Source organism: Corvus cornix, chromosome 15 (genome assembly GCF_000738735.6).
Source record: "Corvus cornix cornix isolate S_Up_H32 chromosome 15, ASM73873v5, whole genome shotgun sequence".
Classification (NCBI taxonomy): Eukaryota; Metazoa; Chordata; class Aves; order Passeriformes; family Corvidae; genus Corvus; species Corvus cornix.
This window is the reverse complement of record NC_046345.1, coordinates 10,158,599-10,185,555: the sequence shown is the minus strand read 5'-3', so window position 1 is coordinate 10,185,555 and position 26,957 is coordinate 10,158,599. Positions and strand designations below refer to the sequence as shown.

At 39.1% G+C, this 26,957-nt stretch overlaps 1 protein-coding gene across 4 annotated transcripts in view; it reads right to left on the bottom strand.

Annotated features, from left to right (window-relative positions):
• SPPL3 (signal peptide peptidase like 3) overlaps positions 1–26,957 on the bottom strand; it is a 57,787-nt gene that overhangs the window by 13,534 nt on the left and 17,296 nt on the right. The window contains exons 2-5 of one of the 4 annotated variants that reach the window (XM_019285086.3): positions 9,921–9,998; positions 8,134–8,275; positions 4,214–4,308; positions 1,304–1,423 (exon numbers count right to left, since the gene is read on the bottom strand). In XM_019285086.3, coding sequence (XP_019140631.1) covers positions 1,304–1,423; positions 4,214–4,298 — 205 coding nt within the window. In that variant the 5' untranslated portion in view covers positions 4,299–4,308; positions 8,134–8,275; positions 9,921–9,998. The remainder of the gene's footprint in view (positions 1–1,303; positions 1,424–4,213; positions 4,309–8,133; positions 8,276–9,920; positions 9,999–26,957) is intronic. The other 3 variants (XM_039560722.1, XM_039560723.1, XM_039560724.1) reach the window with 3 other exon arrangements.

Genomic DNA, 26,957 nt, shown 5'->3' with positions numbered 1-26,957 from the left:
GCCTCTGAGCTGTACATTTGCTTTTCAGAGGTTCTGGGCTTGATGACACCCTCTGATGCAAGCCCAAGGAAAGGCACAAACATACCAAAAAACAGGTTCAAGAATAAAGATACCCAAGAGCACTGATCCCCAATCCCCTGAAACCTGCAACAAGCCCCAAAGGACAAAAGATCCTCTAGTTACACACAGAAGTGTTACAAATAAAGTTAAAAAGCCCAAGGTCATTTAAAAAATAAACGGACCAATAACCCTGACAAATTAAAATTCCTCTTTTTTCATATATCTTTCCTTGTAATAGCTTATATATTTGTGTGTATATGTTCCCTTGATATCTAGCGTACAGTAGAATCTATCCGAAGAATTTTTTAAGAGGAAAGAACATATGTGTCATAGGTCAAAGTTATAAAAGCAGAATTCAACAGACCTCTACAGGAGGTAGAATTAGACACGAGTCTCAATACTAGATATTTAAGATTTCACCCATCAACACCAGCCCTGTTTAAGAGGCTGGAGGGGATGCACAGCTCAGGAGTTAAACTGTGAGGCAAAAGCCTGCAATAAAGTAGGAGAGAATGAGAGGTATTTGGGAGCTTAAAAATCTTCACAGACTCAGTATGGGGACTGAGTACAATTTTTGGAAGCTGCTCTGTATCTGGAGCAGTAGGAAGACTCTTGCTACTCTCAACAGCAGCTTGTCTCTTGAAGAATTGCAGTAAGATCAAAAGGCAAAAATTTTCCAAAAAGCAAAGCCTTGGTATTTATTTAAAAGACAAAATGTAAATGCTAAACAGGATTGGAGGATTTGCAACTTATTTGCAGGTTAAGTTTCAATTTTGTTCTAAATTCAAGCAGTACAAAAGACTAATATTCAAATGCTAGTGAGACCAGAAACAGAAAAACTGCATGAAAGCAAAACCAAAACTGAACTAGGAAAGAAGTCTCTGGACAGGATCTCCAAAGTTACTTCCCATTAAGTACCTGAATTATGAAATACCATGTACAGTTCTGAGCATCGATTTATAAACAAGTGAGCTTTACGCAAAATAATGCATCTGGGCATGTTTAGACCTCTGGCAATTTATAGTTCAGTAGGTTTAGCACATCTCTAAGTGGAAAATACTTCTCAAATAATAGTTGTCACTTTATTTATAGCTACAGAGACATGAAAATACAACTGTGAAACTTGATGATTCTTTTTTTTAATGTACTGTGACATGTATTATAATTCTTACCAACAATATTTAATTATATCAATACTTTCTGTTCTAGTCCAAGTCTTACAAAGAGAAGAAAACTTAGTCACCTGCTGTGCATATTGTAAAGACAACTTGAACTGAGTCGAAGAAGAAGAACATAACTAGGAGAGACACGGACGCTCCAATGGGCAGGAACAACGCCTGGGTGGAATCGATGGTTTGAATACCTGGAGGAGAAAGGGGGACACTGAACTTGTGTTTAGTACCACACACAGACACCGGCCCTTGCCAGCACAGGGGAGGGCTCTGACAGCACATTCCCTTTCAGTGCTGGTGCACCAGGCATTGACTTGGTGCTCTCAGAGCCCAGCATAGCTGCCTGTGCAGAAACACTCCAGCTATGTGTGCACTGCAACAGTCCCGCTCTGCAGAACCCAGGAACTGAAAGTTCAGTTTTATCTTGTGCCATAGATAGAAGGAATAACAAGTTATGAAAATTAACATTATTTAGGGATTAGAATCACTTTACACTGAACAGAGACACTCTGTTCTGTGTTGAACAGAGCATATGTAAGGTTTACTTAATCTCTTAACACAAGGTGAAAAGCCTGACCAATGTTAGGCTGACCCAGCTCATGCAAAGGGTGCCACAGCTTCAAATTCCACTTGGTTGAAGGCCACCAAGCTCTTAAATTGCATCACAGGTTGCAATCACCAGATAATATCAAACCTAACAATAAAGGGCAGTTTCCAAAAAATACCTAAGTCGTTTACCTGCTTATGAAACCACCAGATCAGTGCAGTGCACTGTAACTGCCTTTTTGCTAAAAAGCAACATGAATTCAGGCTCGCATTTTAAAGCTGGCAGTAATTTTAAACAGGGCAGAGATACTAAATTATTTTATTCTCAGTATTTTCCCCTACCTCACCCATGCAATGTGACTACCAGGGATGTTAATCATGGGACAGGACAACTTTTACCGTATTTCTGAGTTTTCAGAATTACCATCAAAATTGAGAAGCCCACCTAACCCAACAAATTCCAACACTTAACCAGTCTCTGTAGCTATATTTACATTTGATCCTGGGGTGGGGGAGGGGGGAAGCCACAAGCAGCAACCCAATTAAAAATACAAGACACACTTCTACTTGTAGAGCACTAAAGTAATAACACATAACATCAGAAGTAGTCACTTCCTAAGTGACACAGACCTAGAAGAGATGTAAAACCAGCTTGACATCAACTGTGTTATCCCAAAACAATTAAATACTGCTGTATGAAGGGGTTTTTACCAATCCCAGAATTTGATGGATAAGCCTTTAGGTTGTGAGACATACCCAGACAAGTAAATATATACATAGATTGTGTGTCTGTGTGTATTTCTGTGTAAGAATGTGTCTTATTTTTTCCTGTCAGGAGTGGCAAGTCATATAAATAACAGGTTACCTGTACAACTCAGTTATCAATGTATCTGATTATGTTGAAAAACCTCAAACATACATGAAATACACTCACTACAACTTAGTATCTGTCATAAATATTCAACCCTTTTCATAAAAGAAAGCTGAACAAAAGACATGGAAGTCATGTCACTTGCACATGGTCATGTCATTTATTAGTTCAAGTTGTGATCTATTATTCTTAAACATAAGTAGCACAATAAATTTTAAAAATAAAAAGCAGAAGAGCTCAGCCACTTGGGATTTCTACATTGCTGAGGTCTGGTACATTAAAGTGCAATGTACAGCCCAGTGATGACAGTGTGAAGATACAAAAATTCTGATCTGTGACTTAGATCCGTCTCCTTCTGCTCTGAGAAGGCACATTTATTCACATGCCCTTCAACTTCCCAAGAGAAAAACCAAAAAAAACAAAAACCTAGAAATGACACACTACACACCACCTTGGCATCTAGGAATTAGTGCCTGCAGCATTAAATGTCAGAGTTCTTCATTTCATTTCTGATGATTTTGACAGCTAATCCCCTTAATGTGCTTTACTCCCCAGCCCCAGACTGTCTTCTCTTCCTTTTCAGATGCCAACTGTTCATTGCTGTATCACCAAGCACAGCAACCTCTTTGCTCTGTGCTGCCAACAGAAGCAGTGCTCTGACAACTATTTAAATTCCAAGAGTCTACATTAGAAAAGACAAAAACAGCAAGAGACACATACAACATATGTTAAAATTTCAAAGATCTATTTCTTGCTTTAAACAAAACAAGCTTAGCATTCAGGGTTTCATGCTCAGGGCTTCTCATTCCTACCTTCTATACTCCGGGAAACTATTTCATTCTAGAGCCTATTCTCAAAATATGGCAATATAAATTGCTCTAAGTTAAACTCAAGTATGAATTTACAACATACTATGCACACTGTGTTCCACTCTAACTGTTCGGTTCCATATTTTTACCTGCAAAACTGTGCATGTCAGATGGCCAAGCTGCCTGGAATCTATTTATAGATTACAGAAGGGACAGTCACCACGCAGGAGCTGACATGTTAATCCCACTCTGAATAGAGAGTGTGCAGACACATATTTCATTGTCCATTATAAATGAGTTGCCCAGAGCTATGTGAATTCTCTGCTTCAGTTTCTCTACTGATAAGGCTGAATCCTCCTTAGGGGCTTGTCAGTGCACCCCACGATCTCTCCCTGCTTACAGGCTGGCCAACATGCCATAGCAATGAGCTCCAGACAAAAAGGAATTACATTCCCTTCTCCTAACTGTGGGGTGGCTTTTTAAAAAGTAAAGCTGTTTCCATTTCCAGTAAAACCTGACAAGTTGCGCCACATGCAATTTTTACACATCATGGAAATGTTATGTTGATGTCCTAAATTCAGCTTCCATGGGTGTGAGCCAGACGTGGACAGCAGTGTCAGCACAGCGAGGTGGGAAGTGCCCAGACACAGCCTGGGATCAGGTGAATCTGCAATGCAGCAGCTCAAACACATGCACAGGTGAAGCAGGAGGTGCAGCACTGAAGTGAAGCAAGGAAGGTAAGGAGTAAAGCTGACCCTTACTGTTATTGGTGCTGTTGCCATTAAAAGACCCAGCGGCGCTGCTGTTGTCTTTCTCTTTGTCTTGATTCTCAAAGTCCATGTTCAGAGACCTTCAGGGAACAAAGCACATGCAACAGATGAGTTCCAAACTCCTGTTTAGGCTTATCAGCTGCAGTCTCATTCCCTTGGAAGCACCCTTCCCCTGGAAAAGCCCTGTAATGATGGTTACTAGAAACACCACTATACACAGTGAGAAATTAAAATAACTGAAGTGCTTTGTTCCAAGTGTTGTGTCCCCACAACCCAGATTCTGACAGTGAGACCAGTCACCAAGTGTCTGCACTGGGGAGTGCTAAATATCTGTGCTGCTGTTTGTTGTTACCTGATTTCTGGGAAGTGTAGAACACAATAAACATTTCAATTCTCTTGTGAATTTGAACTCTTTCCAAGTTCTCATTTTGTTCCTTTCCATTCAAATTTGACTATCAGGTTTCATTTTTAAGACAATATTATTTCCTTCCTCAAAATGTTGTTATGAATGACCCAAACTAGCTTTTAAGTGTCTGCTTAATATAAGGTCTTACTTCACTGAAGAAATTTCAGCGAAGCCTAGAAAATTACCAATGTATATTTTACATGCACACAGAACAGATGACTAGAGGAAGCTCTGAATAAGTAGTACAAATTGATACACTTTAATTAATCCACAGGAGCTGACAACACTCCCAAGTACCCAGCTCAGCTGTTATTGATTCATTTTTTCATTTTGATGTACACATTTTTAAAAAGTTTCAATTTAGCACAGTATTCTACCCCTTTTGCCACAGTCCGTCACTTTGATGCAACTTCCAAATTATATTCTAGCACATTTGGCATAACTTTCTAAAAAGGGGGAATTTCACTTAAGGTCTGTTTTGACCAGCAATCACTTCTATTGTTAAATTTGATGTGCTTTTTAACAAAAATACCAGCAATCAAGTTTACCATGACAGTTTCTCATTTGGATGCATGTATTTAGTTGCATATTGATTTATTCAAATGAGCTATAGAGAACCACCAGAAGCACTGTGCATCTCTCACTGTACAGCTCCTGTCTTAAGCTTACAGCAGCATCCAAGTATTTCAATAAAACTTCCAGGTCAACAGGCATTAAACTTCTTTTCAAGTTTAGCTTAACTGTGCTACGCAAAGTAAACAAATTCTATTCATTTATCAGACCAGTAATAAATACACCACAGCCTTCTAAACAATTCTAGAGGTGGCACAGTTATTTCATTGCAGTGCACTGATCATCTACTGCAATGCACAGGTGAGCAAGTCTGTGCTGCAGTCCCAGTATCTGGAATTAGGCACAATCAAATTTATAGGATCAAGACATGTGTGGTGCATTAAAGACAGAGGGGTTGGGCAGTTTCACTCCATAAAACGAAAACAAGAAAAAGGCTCTTCCAGCATAGAACTGGTTTGTTTCCTTTGTGTCTATAAAGCAAGTGCTCCCCAACAGCGTTATGAGATTAAAGCAGCTCTTGGTCTCAGGCAAAACATGAGGAAGCTTCCGCATCAGACACACAGTACTTGTACACAGATCATGGATCATCAGCTAAAGAGTTATCGAAAATGCAAAGAGGCAAGGGAGGAATACTAAAATTCTAACAAATTAAATCTGTTGTTCTTAGCTTGTTCTTCTAAAGATCTCTTTGCTCCGCCCTTCATTTGGAGTACCTCCATCCTTCACTCACACTCCCTTTTTCCCCATGCATTGTAGCTTTATAATTTTCCCCTCAAGCTATAAAAATCTGGGAGGAGGCTGACAGTCCTCCAGGACTTGGTCCAAGATTCAGGCAAACAAGATAATTCTTTTCTCAGTGCAGTGTTTTGTTCCCCTCTGAATTAGCACCGTTTAGCAAGAACCTCACACCATCATTCTCCCAGCGGTATCGGGCAACTCATAACTTAAGGGATTGCTATCAGCAGAGAAAACTGGAAATAAAACCTATTAGATCTACTGTTCATAAACAACCTCGGTCCCCCCTCTCTTTTCATTGCAATAGTGTCAGCAATTATTATTACCTATAAATATCCCTGCCTCCAAAGCAAGCATAAATTAGGAAATTACTTTCACTTAACAACACAGCTGCTCTTCCAAGCCAACCTCTGAATAATCTCCAACTGTTTTATGATTTGGCTCTTCCCTCTGCTACAAATCATCGCTAACATAATAAAAAAAATTGAGAAGCGATCACTAAAACACCTTCCAAGAAAGTTAAAAATCATACTGTAAAACAAGATAAACTCAAAACTACTGGGCTGTGGAGAAATGGCAAGCTGAGAAATGTTCACGGTTTTGTTCAAGTTTTTCCTGGGCTCCCAAAGGGAATGTTGAGCCAGCACCTCCCCTGGGGCACTGAACTGCTCCATTGTTTCTTCTGTGGGTCCTCAGAGCCCCCGCTGGTTGGATTTCCAGCACAGGGTTTCAAAGCAGGCGAGTCACCCCCTGCAGGGAGCCACTCCAGAGGGTTAAGGAATGAGTAAGTTGCTGGCACGGCACTATCTGCAAAGTTCAACTATGGATCGCTTCCACTGCAGAAATGCCTCATGGAAACCCTGTAGGAGATGTTCTTATCAAACAATGGAGAAAATAGCAACACATGGATCTATCTATACACGCACCTGCAGATGCAATTTACTGAGATTGAGAAGTTCCTTCTTGCTCTACTAGTGAGGACAGTCACCCATCCGAGAGGCTCTGGGAGTATGGGAACGGCCAGCCCTTAGCACACCATGTTCACATGAACACTCTGGGTTCACCATGTGAGCTACTTTCTATTTATACCCACCCAAAGCTTAGAGATAGAAGACCCCTGTGTCATCCCACACTTCTCGGTTTGGCTCAAAAGCAGGTATTTGAACAGGTAGATTCTGGGTTAAATCTGGCTTTATATAAGCTGAGAACCCATGTCTGGAGAAGTGACAGGACAGAAAAAGATTTAGCTTTTACCTGCAAAGTAACCTCAACCTTTAAGTCACAGAGAAGCATTTCGACAAGAACAGGTGGCTATCTTGCCCTCGGAAACAACCTGTTTCAAGCTGAGCTCACCTCTTTAAAAATCCACAACTAACACATCTACTTGCATGCTCCAGTTTACCGTTTGTAATGGTTTAAAGGATTAGACTTGCTCCTTTGGTAGCCAATAATAAAAGTATGTCAAGTTCAAGGGCTGAGAGCAGTCAGAACGTACATGAGAGAGACATTCAGAAGGGCTGGAAGCTAAAGCTCCTGACCCAGCACAAATGTAGGCAGGAAATGCTCGTTCATGCACAGTAAGAGAAGGCGAACTCAACTCTATCACTGCACTTTGTTCTGGTTCTGGGCTTTGCCCATGATTTATTAGACGTTCTTCTGAGTATACTGAGGGTTTGGAATTTTTTCATTTGTTTTGGACAAATGCTACTTCTATTAATAAGGGCAGTGGACCAAGGCTTTCCTTTGTTCCCCTGAAGCCGCCTGCCTTAGATTAGATCCACCACACACATGGATTTTATCCTAATGACTCACCCACCCAATTCTTTCTGATCCTATTACAGAACTTCTGTTTCAGCCACTTGCCAGGAATACTACAATAACTCTACCTGCTTCTTCTCAGTTGAAAATCAGAAACCAAACCCACTTTTTCCAACACAAAGGTTAAGTAAGGAGAGCTATTTTCTTTTTGTCGTATGACAGCTCTGCAGGAGACGAACACTCAAATCCAGATGAATACTCCACTGCTGACAGATGAGAATGAGCACCCTAAGCTCTAACTTTCATCTTCCCAGCACATCAATTCTCTAAGAAAATTCATCTACTTTGCCAGAAGTTTTTATTTTACTACTTTAAGCATTTCCAGATAAATATCATTTTGTAACTTATTACCACACTTGAATTTCTTGAATACCTTAATTGTATTTCAGACCCCTTTATTAACGCCACTGTACAATTTTCTGTAAAAAACTGCTTTTGACCTTGCTCGCTGATCAAAGAGAATCAGAGTTTGTCCAAGTCCCCAACATAACTGTGGGTTTCAGCTCAGACACCTGCTAAAGAAACCACATATAGGAGATTAATTAGGAAAGTAATTTTAAAACTCTGGGACCCTATTTTGGTCTGTAACTCACATCATGGGATCTTCAGGATACATGCAAAAGAAAAAGACTAAAACAGGACATTTCCTCAATGGATTTGTATCCGTCACCATCCCACGACTTCATCCAGTGAGTCAGATTGCTCTGGAGTTCACAGTCCTTACTAAGTGAGTAGTTTTAAATGTAAATTATCGGACAAAATGCTAAGAGCATGTGTAGGTACCAATAGGAATAGGATAGCAAACAGCAGGGGAAAATTTTTAAGGGCAAGGAGCTTCATGAGAGATAAGCAATTTAAGTTCACACACCCCTGCTGTTTTATATTACATTTTACATATATATATATATATTTATATAAATATATATATTTATATTACATTTTTACATATATATTACATTTTTGTAATTGAATTTTAATAAATTCTATGGCTTCTTGCAGCCAGATGCATAGTCCCTTTTTACCCAATTGCATAAATTCAAATAGTTAAAACTTTAATTAGTCCCTCAACTATATGCTAATCTGACTCAAAACTTGAAGAAAAAACTAAACAAATACAACCTTTGACTACCTTTTTATTCTGATCATCTCTAGATTTTGTTTTCCTAAAGCCCTCTATTTTAATTCCACCAGCAGTGCTGTTATCTAACACTTGATAACAACAGACAGCTCTTGCAAAAAAATTGGCTGTTTCATTATATAACTTTATTAACTTATGATAGTGATATAAAACCTCTAATCCTAGAACAGCTGCAGCTTATATCATACATATGAGCACAGCTATCATCTATTTCAGGAATACTCATAGCAGTTCAGAGACTCCATACTGAGTATAACACCTTTTATCACAGAGTTGTGAAATGAAGAAATGTTCTTCAAGAAGCAGAAAGAAAAACATGCTGTATTTAAGTTTAAAAAAATAATACTTTGATATTGTGATTATATTGTTTTAATATGTCAGTATGAGCCTCATTCCTTAGGCACCACTACAGTAAAACAAACTGTATAATACAGCATGCGAGTCTAAAGGGATAACTGTGTTTTCTCTAAACTATACTCAGGTCTCCTAAAATGAGGCAAATTTAATTTTTGAAGACTCAAACTCATCCTGCAGCAGTTCTCAGATGCTTTGCTGGAATTCAACACTGACAGTGTTCCCCAGTTCCCTATTAAGACACTTGAGCGAACAGCAGTGGGACCCGGGGATCGCTGTTTTACAGGACTGGTTTCAAATCCCAGGAGCACATTCTCAATCAACCACCACTGGATAATGTATAGAAGATTCTGATATCGAGAACATTACCTTCTATCTGTCTCAACAATTCTTTTATATCCTCTAAAATATAACTTCACAGAGCTGTCCTCAAGCACAGACTTTTAAGTTATCTTATACATGCTTGTACCATGCCATACAATTACATTTTTTAAAAACCCCAGCTCGCTATTATTTCTTCCTTTTCCATTTCCTAGTAAGTTTTTTTATGTTGGCTATGCCTGACAAAGATACAACGAAACAAAAAGGCATAAACTGTATTCAGTCACTTGTAATATTTTTACTTGAAAAATAAAAAACTCTGCAGAACCTTAAAAAAAAAATCTTACCTGAAACTGCCGTAGACTATGAGAAGAATAGAAATCAGGAAGGTAGACACTTGACTAGAATCCACAAGGGAATATGCCCTGGAACCAGGAAAAAGAAGGCAGGTTTGTCATTGTTAGTGTCCATTTCTCCAGTGCCGTTTGCTATTTCTTTTTCTTATTATAATACAAATAGAGAACTGGATAACAAATCATGGCAGCTCTCTCTGAAGTTCTTGTCTCATCTAGAACATAAAACCTGCAGCTTGTGAATTAACTTACTATATTCAAGGCTGCAGCATGAAAAACCTGTACAACCACCACAGGACAATTCAAAAACCTTGTGGTAATTTATTCTGAACTCACCAGATTCAGGGGTTTTTCCCCTCAAACTCATTAAAATTGCTTTAATTGCAGCTACTGCAACCCTGCATGTCAATAACAGTAACCTGCTTTCCATAACACTTCTTACGTTTTCAAAGTGACAACATGGCAGTTAAGGCTCACTTAGTTGGAGGGAAAAAACCCCAAACAAACAAGAGAAACCCCCCAAAAAACAAAATCCAAACCTCACAACAAGCTGCAATATTCATTTATTAAAGCACACACAATCACTTCCCTATTCCATCTTGCAGTTCACTCAATATGGGATTACTGATGAACATTTCAGGAGGAGGTTTAAATCCAGCTTTATCTCAATTGATTTCCTAATGCAACACACTGTTTTTAAAGCATGGAAATATGAACATTAATACCAGCACAGGCCACCATGCTGGTGGGGGCACAGCAGGCAAGGAGAGACTCTGGGAGTCACTTTACAACTCCCAACTCCATGACTTGTGCTAAAGTAATGGAAAATAACAAGAATTCAATGTTAAAAGACATAACTGAATATTTCTGAAACCAACCAAAAAGCCTAATTTCAGCAAGACTATGGAAGAAAGATAATTGAATTACATGATTGTTCTGAATTAAGTATCAGTGAGCAAGTAAAAACTGAAGACATGAGACAGTTAAGGAAACACTCATCCCATTCCCAATTCAAAAGCAATTTAGAAATAATTACCAAACTGCTAGATACACAATTTAAAATACTTTCTTTTAATATATAAACACAAATGTGAATCTTCTACTACAGAAATTCAATATTAAACACTGATGAACAGACTGCCTCTTTAAAATGAAATTATATACTTATGCAATAAGCTTTTAAGAAATTAGAAACTACTTTGGTTAATTACCATGAATAACTTCAACATATCCCCACACTAAAAGTGAAAAACAGGTATCTCATTTGCTCATAATGTTGGCCAAAACATAAAGACAAGCTTTATGGATCTAATTTTTTGGTATATATAACCTTTAGTTACCAGGCTGTGGAATGGAGGTCTAAAAAGCATCCATGAAGATCAATATAGTGAATTGCAAATACATACAACATAATAACTCAGCACTTACAACCAGCGGACATATAAATGCTCAGGTTATACACAATATAGTTCACAGCAGATCATTTTCATGCAATGGTTACAGCTAAACTCGCACCAAAGGAAACAGCCTGAGGACAATCACACTGGATTTATGTCCTGTTTCTAACTCTGATTTCAGAGTGAAACATTCCCCTATCCAGCCTCACACAAAGGGAAAGGAAAGCTTTGCATTCTGTTTGGATTTGAGAATAAATAATGGAACTCATCTATTAAAAGAATATTCAGAAACTCCACATTTATGAGAAAAACAAAATGAATGGAATTTCAGATAGGATTAAACATGTCCAGGGTTATGCACTGAGTTTTATTAACTTATGTTCATAAAATTTTATCTTCACAAATTGGCAAATACTTTTGAGATTAACAATGTCTTCTATATAATTCCTCATTCAGTGACAACACTGCTACGATGACTAAAATGCCATTTTGTCATAATTACTAAACATTAGTCAAAACAACGCTGTAAATGTTAAAAATATTCATAAAACAGATAAAATAGAGATGATACATGGACCATGGATCAGCCCTGCACATAATCCATTAAGTTTTTTTTTAAAACTTGGTTTTTATTAAAAACCAAGGGCCCTCTGGTTTGATGAAAGAAACGGAAGAAATGCAAATCCGTGTTAAACAATGATCTAACACATCACAGCCCTGCTGACAGGCTGCAGTGGTGCTCAGGACAGCAACCTGTTGATTCTCTGCGAGGCAGAAATGAGAATTAAAGTCCTTCCATCCTGCACAAGAGAAGTGCAACAGTGTAACTGGAAACTGAACGCAGACCAGTGATGTTTCCTGACTTCTCCCCATAGAAATCTTGTAGCAGGACAACCTAAAAGCTCGGTGTTGCTACCACGATTACGGTCTGCGGAAATTCATATTCACTGATATTTCCGCAAACAGGGTCAGGAAGATACAGTCACTTGCCTTCTTCCTGAGGCAGCTGGAAAAAGAACAAGGCAAAACACACAGAGTGTGACAGGCTGAATCAAGCAAGCACCTCACACATGTCCAGATTCTATCTAAAGTTTCCAACAAGAGTAACCCACAAGCACACTTGAAAAATAATTTTACAGTGCCGAAGTGAATCTCATTGTAATAAAACCTCACATCTTTTAAACATTTAATTTCCCTACATTATTTAAGGTATTGCACAAGACCTGAAACCAGAACTGCTTCCTAAAATCCTAACCACTGACTGTATGGACAGTTCATTAAGAGACTAAAAATCCTTGATCTCAAATAAATACATCCTAACACATTAATGTAGGCTAGAGATAATAAGCAAATGACTGTCACATGAAAGAATCAAAAAGTAAGATTACTTCCAAGTTTTTAATATTATTCAAAATGACAGTGACTTGCAAACCAATTTGTAATTTTAACTGAAATTTAAATAATCTTCTACAAGTCCAACAGATTCCACATGCACGTAACTGGATTCTCCTATAGGTATACTTCAAGTATGCAAGTTCATATACTCTCACAGCCAAACAGCATCAGCGCCATGTTCTTCTCAGATGGCACCAGCCAAAACCAAAACCCACACCAATGACAGTTTTCAGAAGTTGCAGTCACATTTAACCAGCCTTCCACTGCACATATAAAAATAAACCCAGCTTCCTTCTAACAAGGTATTTCTGTAAAACTGTTCAATCTTGGAACAAGTAATGGAAACTTATGCACAAAAAATGCTTGTAACAAGCCTGTACACGGTTGTCCTTCAACTTAAATACTGATTTTATATGCAATTCTTAGTACTTACAACATGACAATCTATAAAAAAAGTATTATTCTTCATCCTCAATCTCAAAATTAATACTGAATAGGGCCATGCTAATGGCTCCTTTGAAGACTGACTTCAGTGCAGTTCACCTGCATGCCATGTTTTGAGAACAACTCCCAACCCATTTCTAAACTCTAGTATATGTGCAGAACACTGCTCAAAATACAAAGACGACATTGGTTTTCCCAAGGAAGTACATTTTTAGGACTCTTGCACTACCACACCTGAAATTCAACATCCATGTAAGGAAGCTGGTTTAAAAATTATCATTAAACAGGCTATCAGATTCTTACTTAGTTAAGTAAAAAATAACTAATTATTACATCCTAGTATTTAATAAAACCAAGCACACTAGTGCCTTAAGACCATTTTCTCAGCCAGCTGCTGAGAGGTGACTTCCCAGTCACTTCCTCTACAACCTGAGATCTCACTCTGAACCTGCATCTTTACATGGCTGAGATCAATTTTCATAAATTCTCTGCCATTAGGCATCTATTTCTGGCAGCTTCATGGGCAAGTGCTCACAACACAGAGCCTGCTAAGGCATGCCAAGACAGAGACACAGCAAGCACTGTTCTATAACATATTCTGTGTGTCTGCCCTACAGCCTCACAGTGAAAGCATTGTCCAGACAACAATCCCAGCAGTGAGCCCTCCAGCCTGGCACAGACTGCTCCATAGACCTTTACCTACAGAACAATTCCAGGGATGCACTGTGACATACCACCACTTCCAAACAGTAACCATGCAAAATACACCACACCACTTAGAGCTGGCGTTCCAAGCAGCAATCTCCCCTCTTCTGGGAAAAGACGAGTAACTTCTGTATTCCCAAGGGAACAGAGACCCACTTCATTCCCAGCTAGGAAAGATGGTAAACAGCTAACAAAAGTTGCCACAACAACAGTAGTAGCGCTACACTGGAGACACTTGCAAGCTCTTTTCTCTGGGTCAGAAGCTGCAGGTCAAGCTCTTTTCCCCTCTCCCTTCAGGTCCAAGCTCACCTGTCCTTGTAAACATTCACCCTACAAGGTCTCTGCCATCTGCCTACTGTTTTCCTATTATGTACTTTTTGGGTTTTTTCTTTTGCATTTCCACTCAAGAAAATCACCCAGTCAATATAAGCACTGGTTTTCATGTTTCAGCTCTTCCTATCACCAAAAGATAAGCAGTTTCTCCATAACAGTCTTTCCAAACCTGTAGAAGAAACCCTTAAGCAAAGTCTGGTGATTCTTTTTGCCCTCTGTCTGGAGCAATAAGAACCTGCAACTCACTTTTGTTCAATGAAGACCCAAACTAGGAACCAAACTGTCTCCAGATGACAGTGCAGAGCATTACCTTCAACACAGCCTACCTGTCATGGGCAATCTGAAATGACCACAAGCCAACACACCCATTACAAAAGCAACTTCCTACCTTTTCCAATCACCTGTTCTTCTTCATCCCATCTCTGCATAACCATCTGCAAAGCCACACACAAAACCAGACTGGGGAACCTTGCCTGCCTGAATAATAATGAAGAATGAGTGGGAAAGTTTCTCAAGTGATTCAGAGAATTCTCAAGTGATTCCTGATCTGGCCCACTTCTGGACATAAAATCAAAGAGAAAAGACTTTTCAGTGGCAACATTAGGTTAAATACCTCAAAATTATTGCTCAAGATATCAGGGAAGCTTTATGTATTTGGAATAAAAACCTCTTTCTGTTTGCACAAGATGCCTATTAAATGTATGCTAATAAAAATTCAGCCCATCACTGTTTCAGTAGCAAATATCACTCCCAATTTCCAGGTATAAGAGAAATTATTGTGACGAATTCTACCAAGGGGGGAAGGAGAAGCCTGTGCCCTCAAGTTTCCATAGCAATGCACGCTAAAGGCCTTGGACATGAATCATTCTCATACAAAAGCTGCTGTAACAGCAGCAAGACAAATCTTCCCTGCATATTTACAGTACTTATACAAGAATGCAAACAATAGAGCAACAAATAAATCACACTGACTTGAAAAGTACAGCAGATGAACTAAGTTCACTAAAACTCACATGAAGAGAGATTGCATTTCATCACGTATTTTACTTTATCAATGATCAAAGCATCCGAGAGTTCACCAGACTAAGGAAAACAAGACTATAAAAGGATGGTGAGCACACTAGATAGGCTAGAGTACAGATGGATTAAAATAGAAGAACTTCTGCTGTGTTTAATGGGACCAAATCTACAACTTGCAGACATCACAGAATCACAAATTCACACTGGGAATGTAAGGAGATCATTTAATTCACCGATCTTACTCTGGGGAAAGACAATCAGTCATGACAGATGTTTACCTCATCTGTTGGTTAAAACACTAACTGATGAAATTAGGGGACCTTCTTGACATGTAGTGTAAGTCTTTCTGATTACAATTTTGGTCCACAATTTTTCTTCTATAGAAAAAGTCCTTTTCAAAACTCATGGGTAGCTTTTCATACCAGCCACATCTGCAGTAAAATGGATCCACACATGAATCCACTTGCATATTTCAGTTTCTGGAAAATGTGGCTGCTTGAGAATTGACCACACAAAACTTCATATAATCTTCGGCCCACATTAAAAGCCATGACTACTTACCCAATCAATATGGTATTCTTCACCTGCATTTCAAATACCACCCTTATAATCAAATGTCCACTGTCTCCTCACAAGGGAAGTGACAATAATCCATGCCCAAAAAAACATGCATCCCAGTTCTCTTTGAAAGAAAATTCCTCATAGGTAGGTAACAGCATTGGAAGAGTGATGATAGAGCATCTCCCTCTCTGCTCTATTGCTCATCATTCATTTTCAGAACTTGCTGAGGGCACGCATTCAGTGTGAGGGTCCCATCTCAGCTGATGGTCAACCCCTTCAAAGGGAAACAGAAAAAAACCCCAACAAAACACAAAAAACCACCAAACCGAATCCGAACAATCAACTTCTGCTGGAAATCTGGTGTTCAATGTCAAAATCAAGGATAGAGAAAGTTTACACTCCTCTCCCTCCAAGGGTTTCGTGTATTTCAAAGCTTTTTTAGTGTGTTTATTCCATCAGTGATTGTCTTAGCAACAGAAAAAGAGAAAGTCAAGAAATCATAGTTGGTAAACTCAAGCCAAGTTGCAGAGTATTTTTGCACTTCCCCTGCCCCACACCAGGTTTTTGGAGCTATCAACGCCACATAGAAAACAACATTCACCTTTACACTGCTGCACTGACCCCATGCCTGTGTTTTTTTTGAATCATGCAAGAATGTGCCACTCATGAGGAAAACATTTTCCTGAATCTACCTGCTCTGTAAGCTTTTAAAACATTCTACTATTTTATTCCTTAAAAAGAGTGTGAGGTAACTCAGTGATCAGGGCAATTTATTGCTAAGAGCAATTAATTTCTGATGCTACAGTACCTGGAATTTGTGAGCTACCACTGTAGAATTTTTTAAGACGCACAAATCAAACTCAAGGACTCCAGAGCACAGTCCTAGGGCACATGAAAGAAGAGCACTGCCATGGACATGAAGATCAATTACAGTTAATTGCACAAATACTCATTTTAGCTGGGGGTGGACTCACTCCATAGGTAAAACCAATACTACTTTACTACTTTTTACCTTTACTGGATTCCAGGTCAAGGGTATGACTAAAAAGCCTCTTTCAACTGCCTTACATGTGTAAGATATATACATATTTAAGAGCCCCCATTAGGCTTGCTGCCAAACCAAAGTTAAATCTGAGTGTAACAGCTAAATGTATAATTTTAAGTGTGAAGTAATGGTACCTACAGCTATAAACACTATTCCATTCTTTAGTGTGATTCATAGGAAAAGCAAGCAAACTGCTATGGCTTCGCTTACGTTAAAGGAATAGCTTGTTTTCTAAAGTAAGTTTACAATTTCATCTCACTGTCACGTGCAGATAAGGTCTGCTAAGTATGAGTAATTCATGAAAACACGGGTTATGTCAGAAAATAAACTTCAAACAAGTCTAAAGTGAAACAAAACAAAAAAAAAAAAAAAAGAGAAAAAAAGAGTAATATGAAATGTCCCACTAAAACCAGCCCTTCCTACACAGACTCTGTTAGGGCTCAGACAGGCATTTCAAACTGTAACCAGAGAACAATTCTGCTGTCTACCAGGCAGAGGTCTCACAACAACATTTTCACACTATTAAATACCCTATATAGATATATTTCTACATATACAATTTAAAATCCCAATTCCCTCTTCTCCCCTTTCCAGAAAACTGCTTGCCTAAAATTCTCCCTGCAAAACCAAATTCTAAGCTCTCAACTAAATTGCTAAGAGCAAACACTCCTCTGAGTTCACTATGAGAAGAAATTGAAGTATCCAGTAAGGCATCAGGAGACACAGTCTTGAAAAAAATTTTTTTCTGTTAAAAACATTCTCCAAGCTACTCCTTTGGTTCACCTGACTGTTTGCCAACAGAACAAAGAATTACATGTTTCACAGTGTTTAGGAATTACAGCCACTGGAAGATTTCCAGATTTCACATTCAGCTTGGAGCACTCATTTCCTCGCATGAATGGGAGCACAACTTCCAGTCCCTGCATGGAAGCATAGCAATACTTTACTCGTTCAAAGGAGCATTACTCCAAATCAGCACAGGATAGTGTCCATGTACCTCAAAAGTATTTTCAGCTCCTGATGTCCCCAGCGCTCGGGTGGAACGACAGTAACAGGATATTTGGGAGCAAAATTTGCAATCAGTGGTTAATGGAGAAAAATTAACCAGTACAGCTTCAAGTAAGTTGTACTGGACACAGATATCTGAGTATGAAGTAACCTGAACCAAAGTAAATATCCAAAAATCATACTGATCGTCTTTGACACTGTTGTCACAGGAAACACTGCCTTTTTTTATTTCATACTGAGTGGGAGCCTGGATATTTAATTTTCATCTTGTAACTAAACAAACACACAAAAAATACTTTTTTGAGAATCCTTATATTATTGAGAATGTTGGTTGGTTGGTTGATTTAGATTGGGCAAGAAGTTTTGCTCTAAACTTGACAAATGAAAAAAGATCTGGGAACCTTCCCTCCTTTCTTTCTCTTTCTTTCTTTCTCAAAGAAAGAAAAAACAAGCAGTCATGAAAAGCAGGGCATGCTTTTGCTGCCAAATATAAGTTTGGACTTATATAACCACCAGCCATGGAAATCCTCTCTAGGAGCAAGATTTTGAAATTATACCACAAGGTTTTTGAAAATGTGAAAAGAACATCTGTACAATGATGGCTGCAATAGCAGACCCCCACTGAAGAAGTATCATTTCAATGAGTTAAACTGAACAAAAATATGTGGAAACGCAGATTTGATATCAAGATACAGAGCTTGTTAGTAGCAAATGTTTTACTTGATTTTGTATTTTAACTGTGCCACATTTATTTTAATTGAGCTGTATCAGATCAGCCAACTTCTTCTAGAACATAGGCATCCTACTGCAGATCAGCCCCAGCAAACTGCTGAGCCAAGGAAAAACCCTGGTTCTATTTCTTAAAACAATTATTACTTTTATCCCTTCTTGACAATTAAATCTGAAGGACTCCAGCTTATGACAGGATTTGCCTATGCTGGTTTGAAAATAGAAAGCTTGAGGCAAGAAAAGTCTAACAGGCTCCACTGCAAATTGTATCCAGCTCAGTTTGCCCACCTCTGATTTCAGTGGCATTAAGAGCTTTGCCAGCAAACCCTGCTTTTTCAAATAATTGCCACTACAACTAGCTTGCGTTTTAATATTAAAATTTATTGATGGACAGGAGAAGAAGAAAGTAGTGGAAAAATCATCGCAGCCCCATTTTTGTGAAGCGAGTTTTCATTCAGGCCAGCAGCTGCACAATCAGTAGGTGTGACGCAAAGAGGAAACGAATCAAGATGTGGCCATGGCCAAGGTGGGACTAAAATCCTTTTGGGAGCAGCTTACAATTAGATCTGATTAAGCACACTGTAATACACATACCTGTAATCCAAGCTTTGCTGGAGTTAATGTAAATTAAACAAAACTAAACTTCCTATCTTCCTGTAACTAACCTTCCATGCAGAAGGAAGCACTGCTTAATTAAGTTAATTTTCAAAACAGACCACAAGTACTGTAGTTGCTGCAATATATGATAACATTTTATAATATTTTGTGCTACTTCAGTTCCTTCAGATTTGTTTTTCACAAGTAAACTGCAGACAACTTTGCTCCGGCAGCACAGCCCCACTACAGTACCTGGAGGCACTGGCCATTCATTAACAATAAACCCCAGCACCAGTAACAAATGGTGTATTCAGTGAGGTGCAAGAAGTAGCCATACTGCATTTGCAAGGGCCAAACTATCAATTTGTTTAAAAGATGTTTGAGAATGAGAAAAAAATATAAAATCAATTTGCTGAACTAATTAAAGAAACGGTATTGTCTTTAACTGTCTTCATCATTTATCACTTTACAAAAGACTTCAGTTTACTGCAGAGGGTAGATTCAAGTTTTGCTGTAGCACCACAAAAATTGCCAAACAAAAATGTGAGTACAATGTTTTTGCAGAAGAATTAAAATCAGCAAATATCAGAACAAGATGTAAATATCTAACTATGACAATGCACATAAATACATGTATGAGACAGCTGACAAAGCAAGAAACTTGCAGCTTAGCCGCAAGAACAAACTGACCACACAGGAAGACTTTCCTCATCTAGAAAACTGTTTCCACCTTCCACAAATAATCAAAAGGAGTACTGGAAGGAGGGAGAGGAGAGGAGGTTAAATCAAGATCTGTTACGCACAATCCTCTCTTGCCAGAGCCACAAGTATATTTCTTTATGTAAATTTTCAGATTCCAACAGACCAGTGAACTCTGCAAAGGTCAGTCCAATATTTAGCCTACCCCAAAGACTTCCTGAAACAGCTCTTCTATCTAAATTACCACTTTCAACTGTATGAATTTTCAAAAAATAGCCCTTTTTACATTAGGAAAAAAGGCAAATCAAGTGTGGTTACTGTAATTTAAGTCTACAAAGTACCACTGTGCAAGCTCTCTACAGTTTTATGCTAGACAGCCTCATCATGATCCAAATAACATCGTGCTTCAGGAAGGGCCATTTGGAAAAGTCAGTGGTTATCCTTGGCACAGGAAAGTTTTCTGCAATTTTGATGGCTAAGATCACTTCGGGTTATAAAGGTATCAATTTATACCCCAGTCATATATGCAACCTGGAGTTTTCAATCACTTGGTGGTACAGCTCTGCATTACACAAAAGGCTGCTCAGTGCTGGGTTTCATTTTATGGTACTTATTCTAATTGCAGGAAAAAAATAAAAACTGCTCAAGAATCTTCACCCTAGCCTCCCATCTATGTTTTGATCTCTGTAAGTCTTTTTATACTTAACAGAAAAGTTCATTAGAATGACTATAATCATATAAAACAGGAGGATGCTCCCTACTTCCAGCTTACAGTAAAACACATTTCCCTTGAAGAATGAGTCCCAGCCTCTTCCACACAAGAATCCCCCAGTCCCTGACAAAGCCCCATCCAAGTCACACAGGATATGTCCGTAATCCCACAGCTGCTGCTGCCAGCCCCAGGTTGGTCACAACTCTCCACCTGGGCTCAGAGAGGGTGCTGCTCTTACAGAAGACCTCTTGGGGCAGGGTTGGAAGCAACCGCAGTGACAGTGCTGACAAGCAATTTCTCTCATGACTCAACATTGTTAACACAGCTTCGACATCACAAGTTCTTCCATTCAGGCAGCAGACCTCAGATGACCCTACACTATAAGCTGACAAAACATGGGAGTTTCTATAATTTGGAGTTAAATATTTGTCCCAGTCCTCACTGCTGCTCCATCTGGAACCGGAAGACAGTGGTAAGCAAATACCTCCTCTCTGCCTCACAATTAAGAGATTCATATTTACTTTGCAGATTATTGCCAAACAATTAATGTACCACTTCTGACAATGTGTTCTGTAACACTGTCTACACACACAATAAATTCTGTTTTCACTAAAGGAAAAACAAATGAACAACCAAACCCAACGTTCTCTCTCAGTCAGAGAACATCAAAACAAGCTCACAGAATTGGACATAGACTTACTTTTGAGTATTTGCAAAGTGTGACACTCAGACTAACTTTTTCTAAATTTAGGAAAGTGGGATAGGAAGACTTCAGCTCTACACCTGTTAATCTCAAGAACTACAAGAAGCTACTTGGTCTGTAGTAGACCCAAAGCTCTACAAGAGTATCAGGTTACTTTGGCAGACACACACACAGAAGTCAAACTAAGTTGATCAGTCTATTTTCCAAACATACAAATATGATCAAAATGCACATTGATATAAGCAGAAAGTATTATCATTATTCTTGATAACACAAGAAAAAAGTGTTGGTAGGGGTGTTGGGGTTTTCAGTTCTCCTTTTCCTTTTTTTCTCTTAAGGAATTTTACCAATACGTGTTGCTAAGAGACCATAACGACTGTATACTAAAGGGAGACAAAAGACAAGGCCACAGCTCGGGGGAGGGGTCCTCTCTTCTACCTGGGGTTTTCTCGTGTAGGGCAGAGATGCCACAAGATTTGGACTGGGGAAAAGGGGGTTAGGGTGAGAGCCCTTAGCTGTCTTGTTCTCTCGGCGTTTGGAGGGGAGAGAGGCTGCAGTCACTGTGGGGAGAATTCATCACCACTGCGGGGTCCTGCCTTCTGCTGCCTTTCTTCTACAGGAAAAGGCCGGGATCCTGAGCCCGCCTTTCCCTGCCCTGCTGGGAGCCAGGCCATCGCTGACCTGACACCACCCCCCCCATGCCCCCCCCCCCGTTCCTTTGCTACTGCTCTGAGTCTTCGCTACACTGTAGCGACGCACCCCCTGCCAGCCCAGAAGTCCCGGGCTTCCTGCTGCAGCTGTGGAGTTTGATACATCTTGTCTACCACCCGGGATTTTGTGCTCATCCCTGCCGTTTCAGTTTGCTGTTCCCAAGGGTCCAGCCGGGGCACCGGGATCGGCTGCCCAGGGGTTTGTGAAGCCTTTGTTCCATCCCTCCCCGGGATCCCAGGGCACCAGTGCCGTGTGCTTCCCGAGCTCGCTCCGGAGCGCCCCCTGCAGCCGCGGGGGAACCATCGCACCTGCCCTGCTCACCGGGAGCCGCCAGCGCCCCTGCCGGCTGCGAGCGGAACTGCACCCGAGGGGAAAGGGCCTGACAGCCGAGAAGGCTGGGACTGAGTTTGTGATTGTTTGCTGTTACTGCCATAGTTATTGTTGTGTGTTTGCCCTGTTATACATATATATATATTAGTAAAGAACTGTTATTCCTATTTCTCATATCTCTGCCAGAAAGCCCCTAATTTCAAAATTATAATAATTTGGAGGGAAGGGGGTTACATTTTCCATTCCAAGGGAGGCTCCTGCCTTCCTTAGCAGACACCTGTCTTTCAAAACAAGACAAGGGGAAAAATGAGCTTCAAGTAGGTCAAGGAACTACCAGCAATGAATCCAGAAAATGTAAGGTATGTTTCATTTCCTCCTTGAAGCAGAAGCACTGACTGAAACATCCCTACTACTTTGCTATGTAAGTGAAAAAAAGAAAGTTTAAGGAGTTTAAAAAGAAAAAAAATCCCAACAAAACAACAACAAAAGCAAAAAACCAAACCTTCCATGGAGCTAGAATGAAAAGCTTCAAGTAAAATCTCACACCTGTTATATTGTAATGATATTTCATAGTTCTAGTACTTCATTTTTTTAAGAATAATGCACTGCTATTCACAAAACCAGAAATACAATTCTAAAATAAAAAAGCAACATAATTTGCTTTTTGAAAAGCAAATTCAAGGCAACTTGCATTACTTGCAACTTTAGTTTTAGTATTGCAATACTAAATATTTGCAGTACGAAGTATTGCAATACTTTTAGTATTGCAATACTTTTAGTATTGCAACTTGCAATACTAAACTCCTTTAAACAGGAAAAGCAATTAGGATCTACATTACCAATATGTTAAAGAGCAGCTTCACTACTGAATAGATCCCACCCAGAGAGAATGCACAAAGGCGTATTTGAACACACCATGATTCCCATGATTGGTTCAGTTACAACTGAGGCAGTATAAGGGGGAAATTAAGTTTAAAACTGGGAATTTCCTCCTGTTCTGATGCAAGTCACACCCACAAGCACAGGACACACTCCACAAAGTCTCTTAATCAATGGGAAGAAATTACTACTTTACTTAGCACAGAAGGAAAATCCAAACAAGCAAATGTGTATTTATTAGAGGAGGAAAATTTTTCTGAGCATGAAGCACCAAAATGAGACACTACACACAAATACAGCCAACCAATGCAAAGTATCTGTGCCAAGGGCTGGGTGAATAAGGATATCATGTAGCAGGAAACAGAACTTCAGCTTCAACTGTTAGCATGGCACTAAATGCATATAAATAGACTCTAATGCAATTAACTTGTTAAAACTGCATATGATTTACTACAGAAGTCAATTAAGGTTTTACATTATGAGCATTATGATTTCCCCGTACTAGTGAGCCTAGTAACGACAGTATTTTGGATAGACATTTCTTTTTTCCTGAGGTGTCCTCTTAATTTCTATTCTTTTGAGTCATGTGGTGTAAGAGCACACAATCCATCCAGCACAGACAGGAGAGAGGACTGCTGAGGGGGAAGGCATACTCGGGTGTGAATTTAGTTTCCGTGTGAGCATAATTATTAGCCTGTCACTGGGATGAGTGCAGAGAAGAGTTTCTAAGACAACTAGGAGAGATAGGAATTGGGTTTATCTAGTCTAGAAAAATACACAATAAGGGGAGAAGCCATCTCGCAGGCAAAAGGAAACACCACATGGGAGAACTATGAGATTAAAATGAGCTAAAACTGTATTACTCACAATAGGGGAACTTACACTCTTTCCCAACACCAAACTGTAAACTGATCCAATTTCCCCCTCAAATCCAATTTCTTTTTCCAATTAACATCTCTGTAGTCACAGAATACTAGTGACAACACAAGAAGTGGCAGTTCTTCTTCAAAGTTTCACCCACTGTGCTTTTTTTTTGGGGGGGGGGGGGGGGGGGCAGGCAGGGGGGATGACACCAAAACCCACACACACAAAAACCAAGTGGACCAGTTCCAAATGTATTACCCAGTATGCTCTTTTCAGTCTAGAGAAACAAGAAAAAGAAGGAGAACATGTCCTACTGCTCTTCTGTACTCACTTACTCTAAACAGTAGAGGTTTAATTAAATGATAATGTTCAGAGACTATTAGAGGCATCTCACATGCTGAGCTGAGCCCCCAAACGCTGAAATGCTTATTAACAGCAAATTTTCTTATGTCAACATAATTTTCTTATGTCTTCAATATTGCATCGCAGAAACCTTTTGGACAAACTGAAGTATAGGAGTGAGTCTTCATGTATGGGACTAAATGAAATCTGTATTTGACCAGCATCAAATTACACCCACTTTAAAATTCTAGTTTTATCAGAGAGATATTGTCATTTCATCATGTATCATTTGCCTTCTACAAACGCAGAACTGAAATGCACACCCCAGATTCAGCATCAGACAACACACTGGGCGAGTCTGTAATATTCTGCAAGCCCAGGGATAACCAGGTTCAAAAGCTACTATAAATCCCAAACAAAACCAAAATATTATTTTTACTGGACAAAATGTTTGCCTTTTAAAAAGCAAATTTCTAGGTAAAGGCATTGAGATAACACTACACAGGAAAGTAAGTTCTCTCCTGTTTCAGGTCATCCACTAATTTGCACCAGTCATTCTAAATACACATCTCATTAATTCAAGCTGTACTCCTTTAATGTGTGATTTAGGCTAGAGAAACTGCAACACAGCAGAGATACACTTCTAAAAAGAAGTTTTTCCTTCAGCATTTATTAAATGTCACAGCAGAGTCAGATTACATCTTTACCAGCATAAACCTAACCCAGAAAAACTGCCAGTCCAGCCCTGACAGGAGCAGCCACAACAGATTTTTCATGTGTTAGTAAAAATCATGACACTTCCGATCACATGGATAGAAAGGAAAATACATAAATGCGAGCCAGGTTAACTTCTGTTCTTCCCATCTTTAACAGAATTGCTTTGAAATGTGCAAACTGACACTTTAGTATGAATCCTGAACCCACGGAAACAATACTCTCCAATATTGACATTAATTTAATTTCCCTAAGGATTAGGGAATTAATAGCTCAATTCTTTCAGGAAAAACACAGAACTGCTGGGATCAATAGGGATGTCCATGCAGCAGCAGGCTCAGAATGACTTAATATATGCCTGGCATCCAGGAATTAACTATAAAACAAACACGATGTGGTTTTGAATACAGGCTGCTGATGCCATAGTAGAGGACTGAGCTTTCCAGGGAATTTTACATGCTGGAAGCCTAAATGTTGATCCTTCACCATCTGTTTCTATTCACATTTTCATGTAATGTATGTAGCAAGTAACAAAATACAAATCAAAGTGAGTGACCAGATTTAAGCACTTCAAATAAACAAAACAGTCTTTTCAACTCAGCAACAGTCTCCCGCTATCAACATGCAAACAAGTGAAATCAAACTGTATTTGTGGGGAGAAGCAATCTTTTACCACACCAGCAAATACACAGCTGGAGAGACAGAAGCTTGTCAGCATGTAGACATAAGAGTTTTGATATCCTCAAGGGGTATATAAAACACCTACTTATCAGTTTTAAAAATCACCTCCCACCAGAAGTAGATTTACCATTTTATCACCACTATTAGAAAACTGGAATAGTTAACCAACATTTGAAAATCTGAAGTTTTCCTCCTTAAGGAAAAAAAAAAAAAGAGTATAGAGCTAAAGACACTCAAAATATACTCAGAAAATGAAAAAGGGATGTCACAGTTCCCTAAGCAGCACCTGAAAACTGCTGTGGGGGAAAAATAACCCTGAGCTGCAAATGCAATGTTTCAGCAATCAATATCTTCATAGAACACTAGAATATTTTCATAAGACTTTTGATTTAGCCATTCAAGGTGCAAACTAGGCAGTCAGAATACATTTTCAAAGCAGTATTCTGTATAATCAAGGGTGTAAGACACCACATATAAAAGAGAAGGCAGCCTCTTTTTGAAGTTATTTCAGTTTTAATTCATTTAACTTTCACAATTTACCTTGAGGGTTTTTTTCCTATACACATACAACATATATGGGAAAGACTTAAAATTATTACATACAACTTAAATTTTCTATCCCAAATCCTATATTGTACCTGTACCATTTTTTAAATTTCTGAATCCAGAAAACTGTTTAACACTGATACAGAACAATATTCTGCAATCAAATGATCTCAATCAAAAACTGTTGGGTTTTTTTCAGCCAGAATGCAAATACCTGGAGTCTTAGAAACATTTCAAATATACTCCTTATGTCCCCCCAAAACCACTCCTAATTTGGCACCTCTGCTTGGTTTCATCCCTGCTCTGGATTCCAGTCTCAAAGCCACCTACAAAAATACTACAGAGCTAAATCCTCCCAATATCCTTATGTACACCCAGAGGTACTTCAAGCAACAGACCAGTCTGAAAATATCCAAGTTCCCTGAGAAGGCAGAGATTACACTCTGTTGTGCTGCATCTATATTTCTGCTGATATTTCTTGCTCAGAAACAAAATGCTTTCTTGGAAAAAGTTCTGTAGTGAACATGCAGATGTTTAACCTTCCTAAAAATAACCAAGTTCACCCTTGGAACAGTCATAATTCCTGAACACCCTTCAGGCAAAAGCACTCACATCA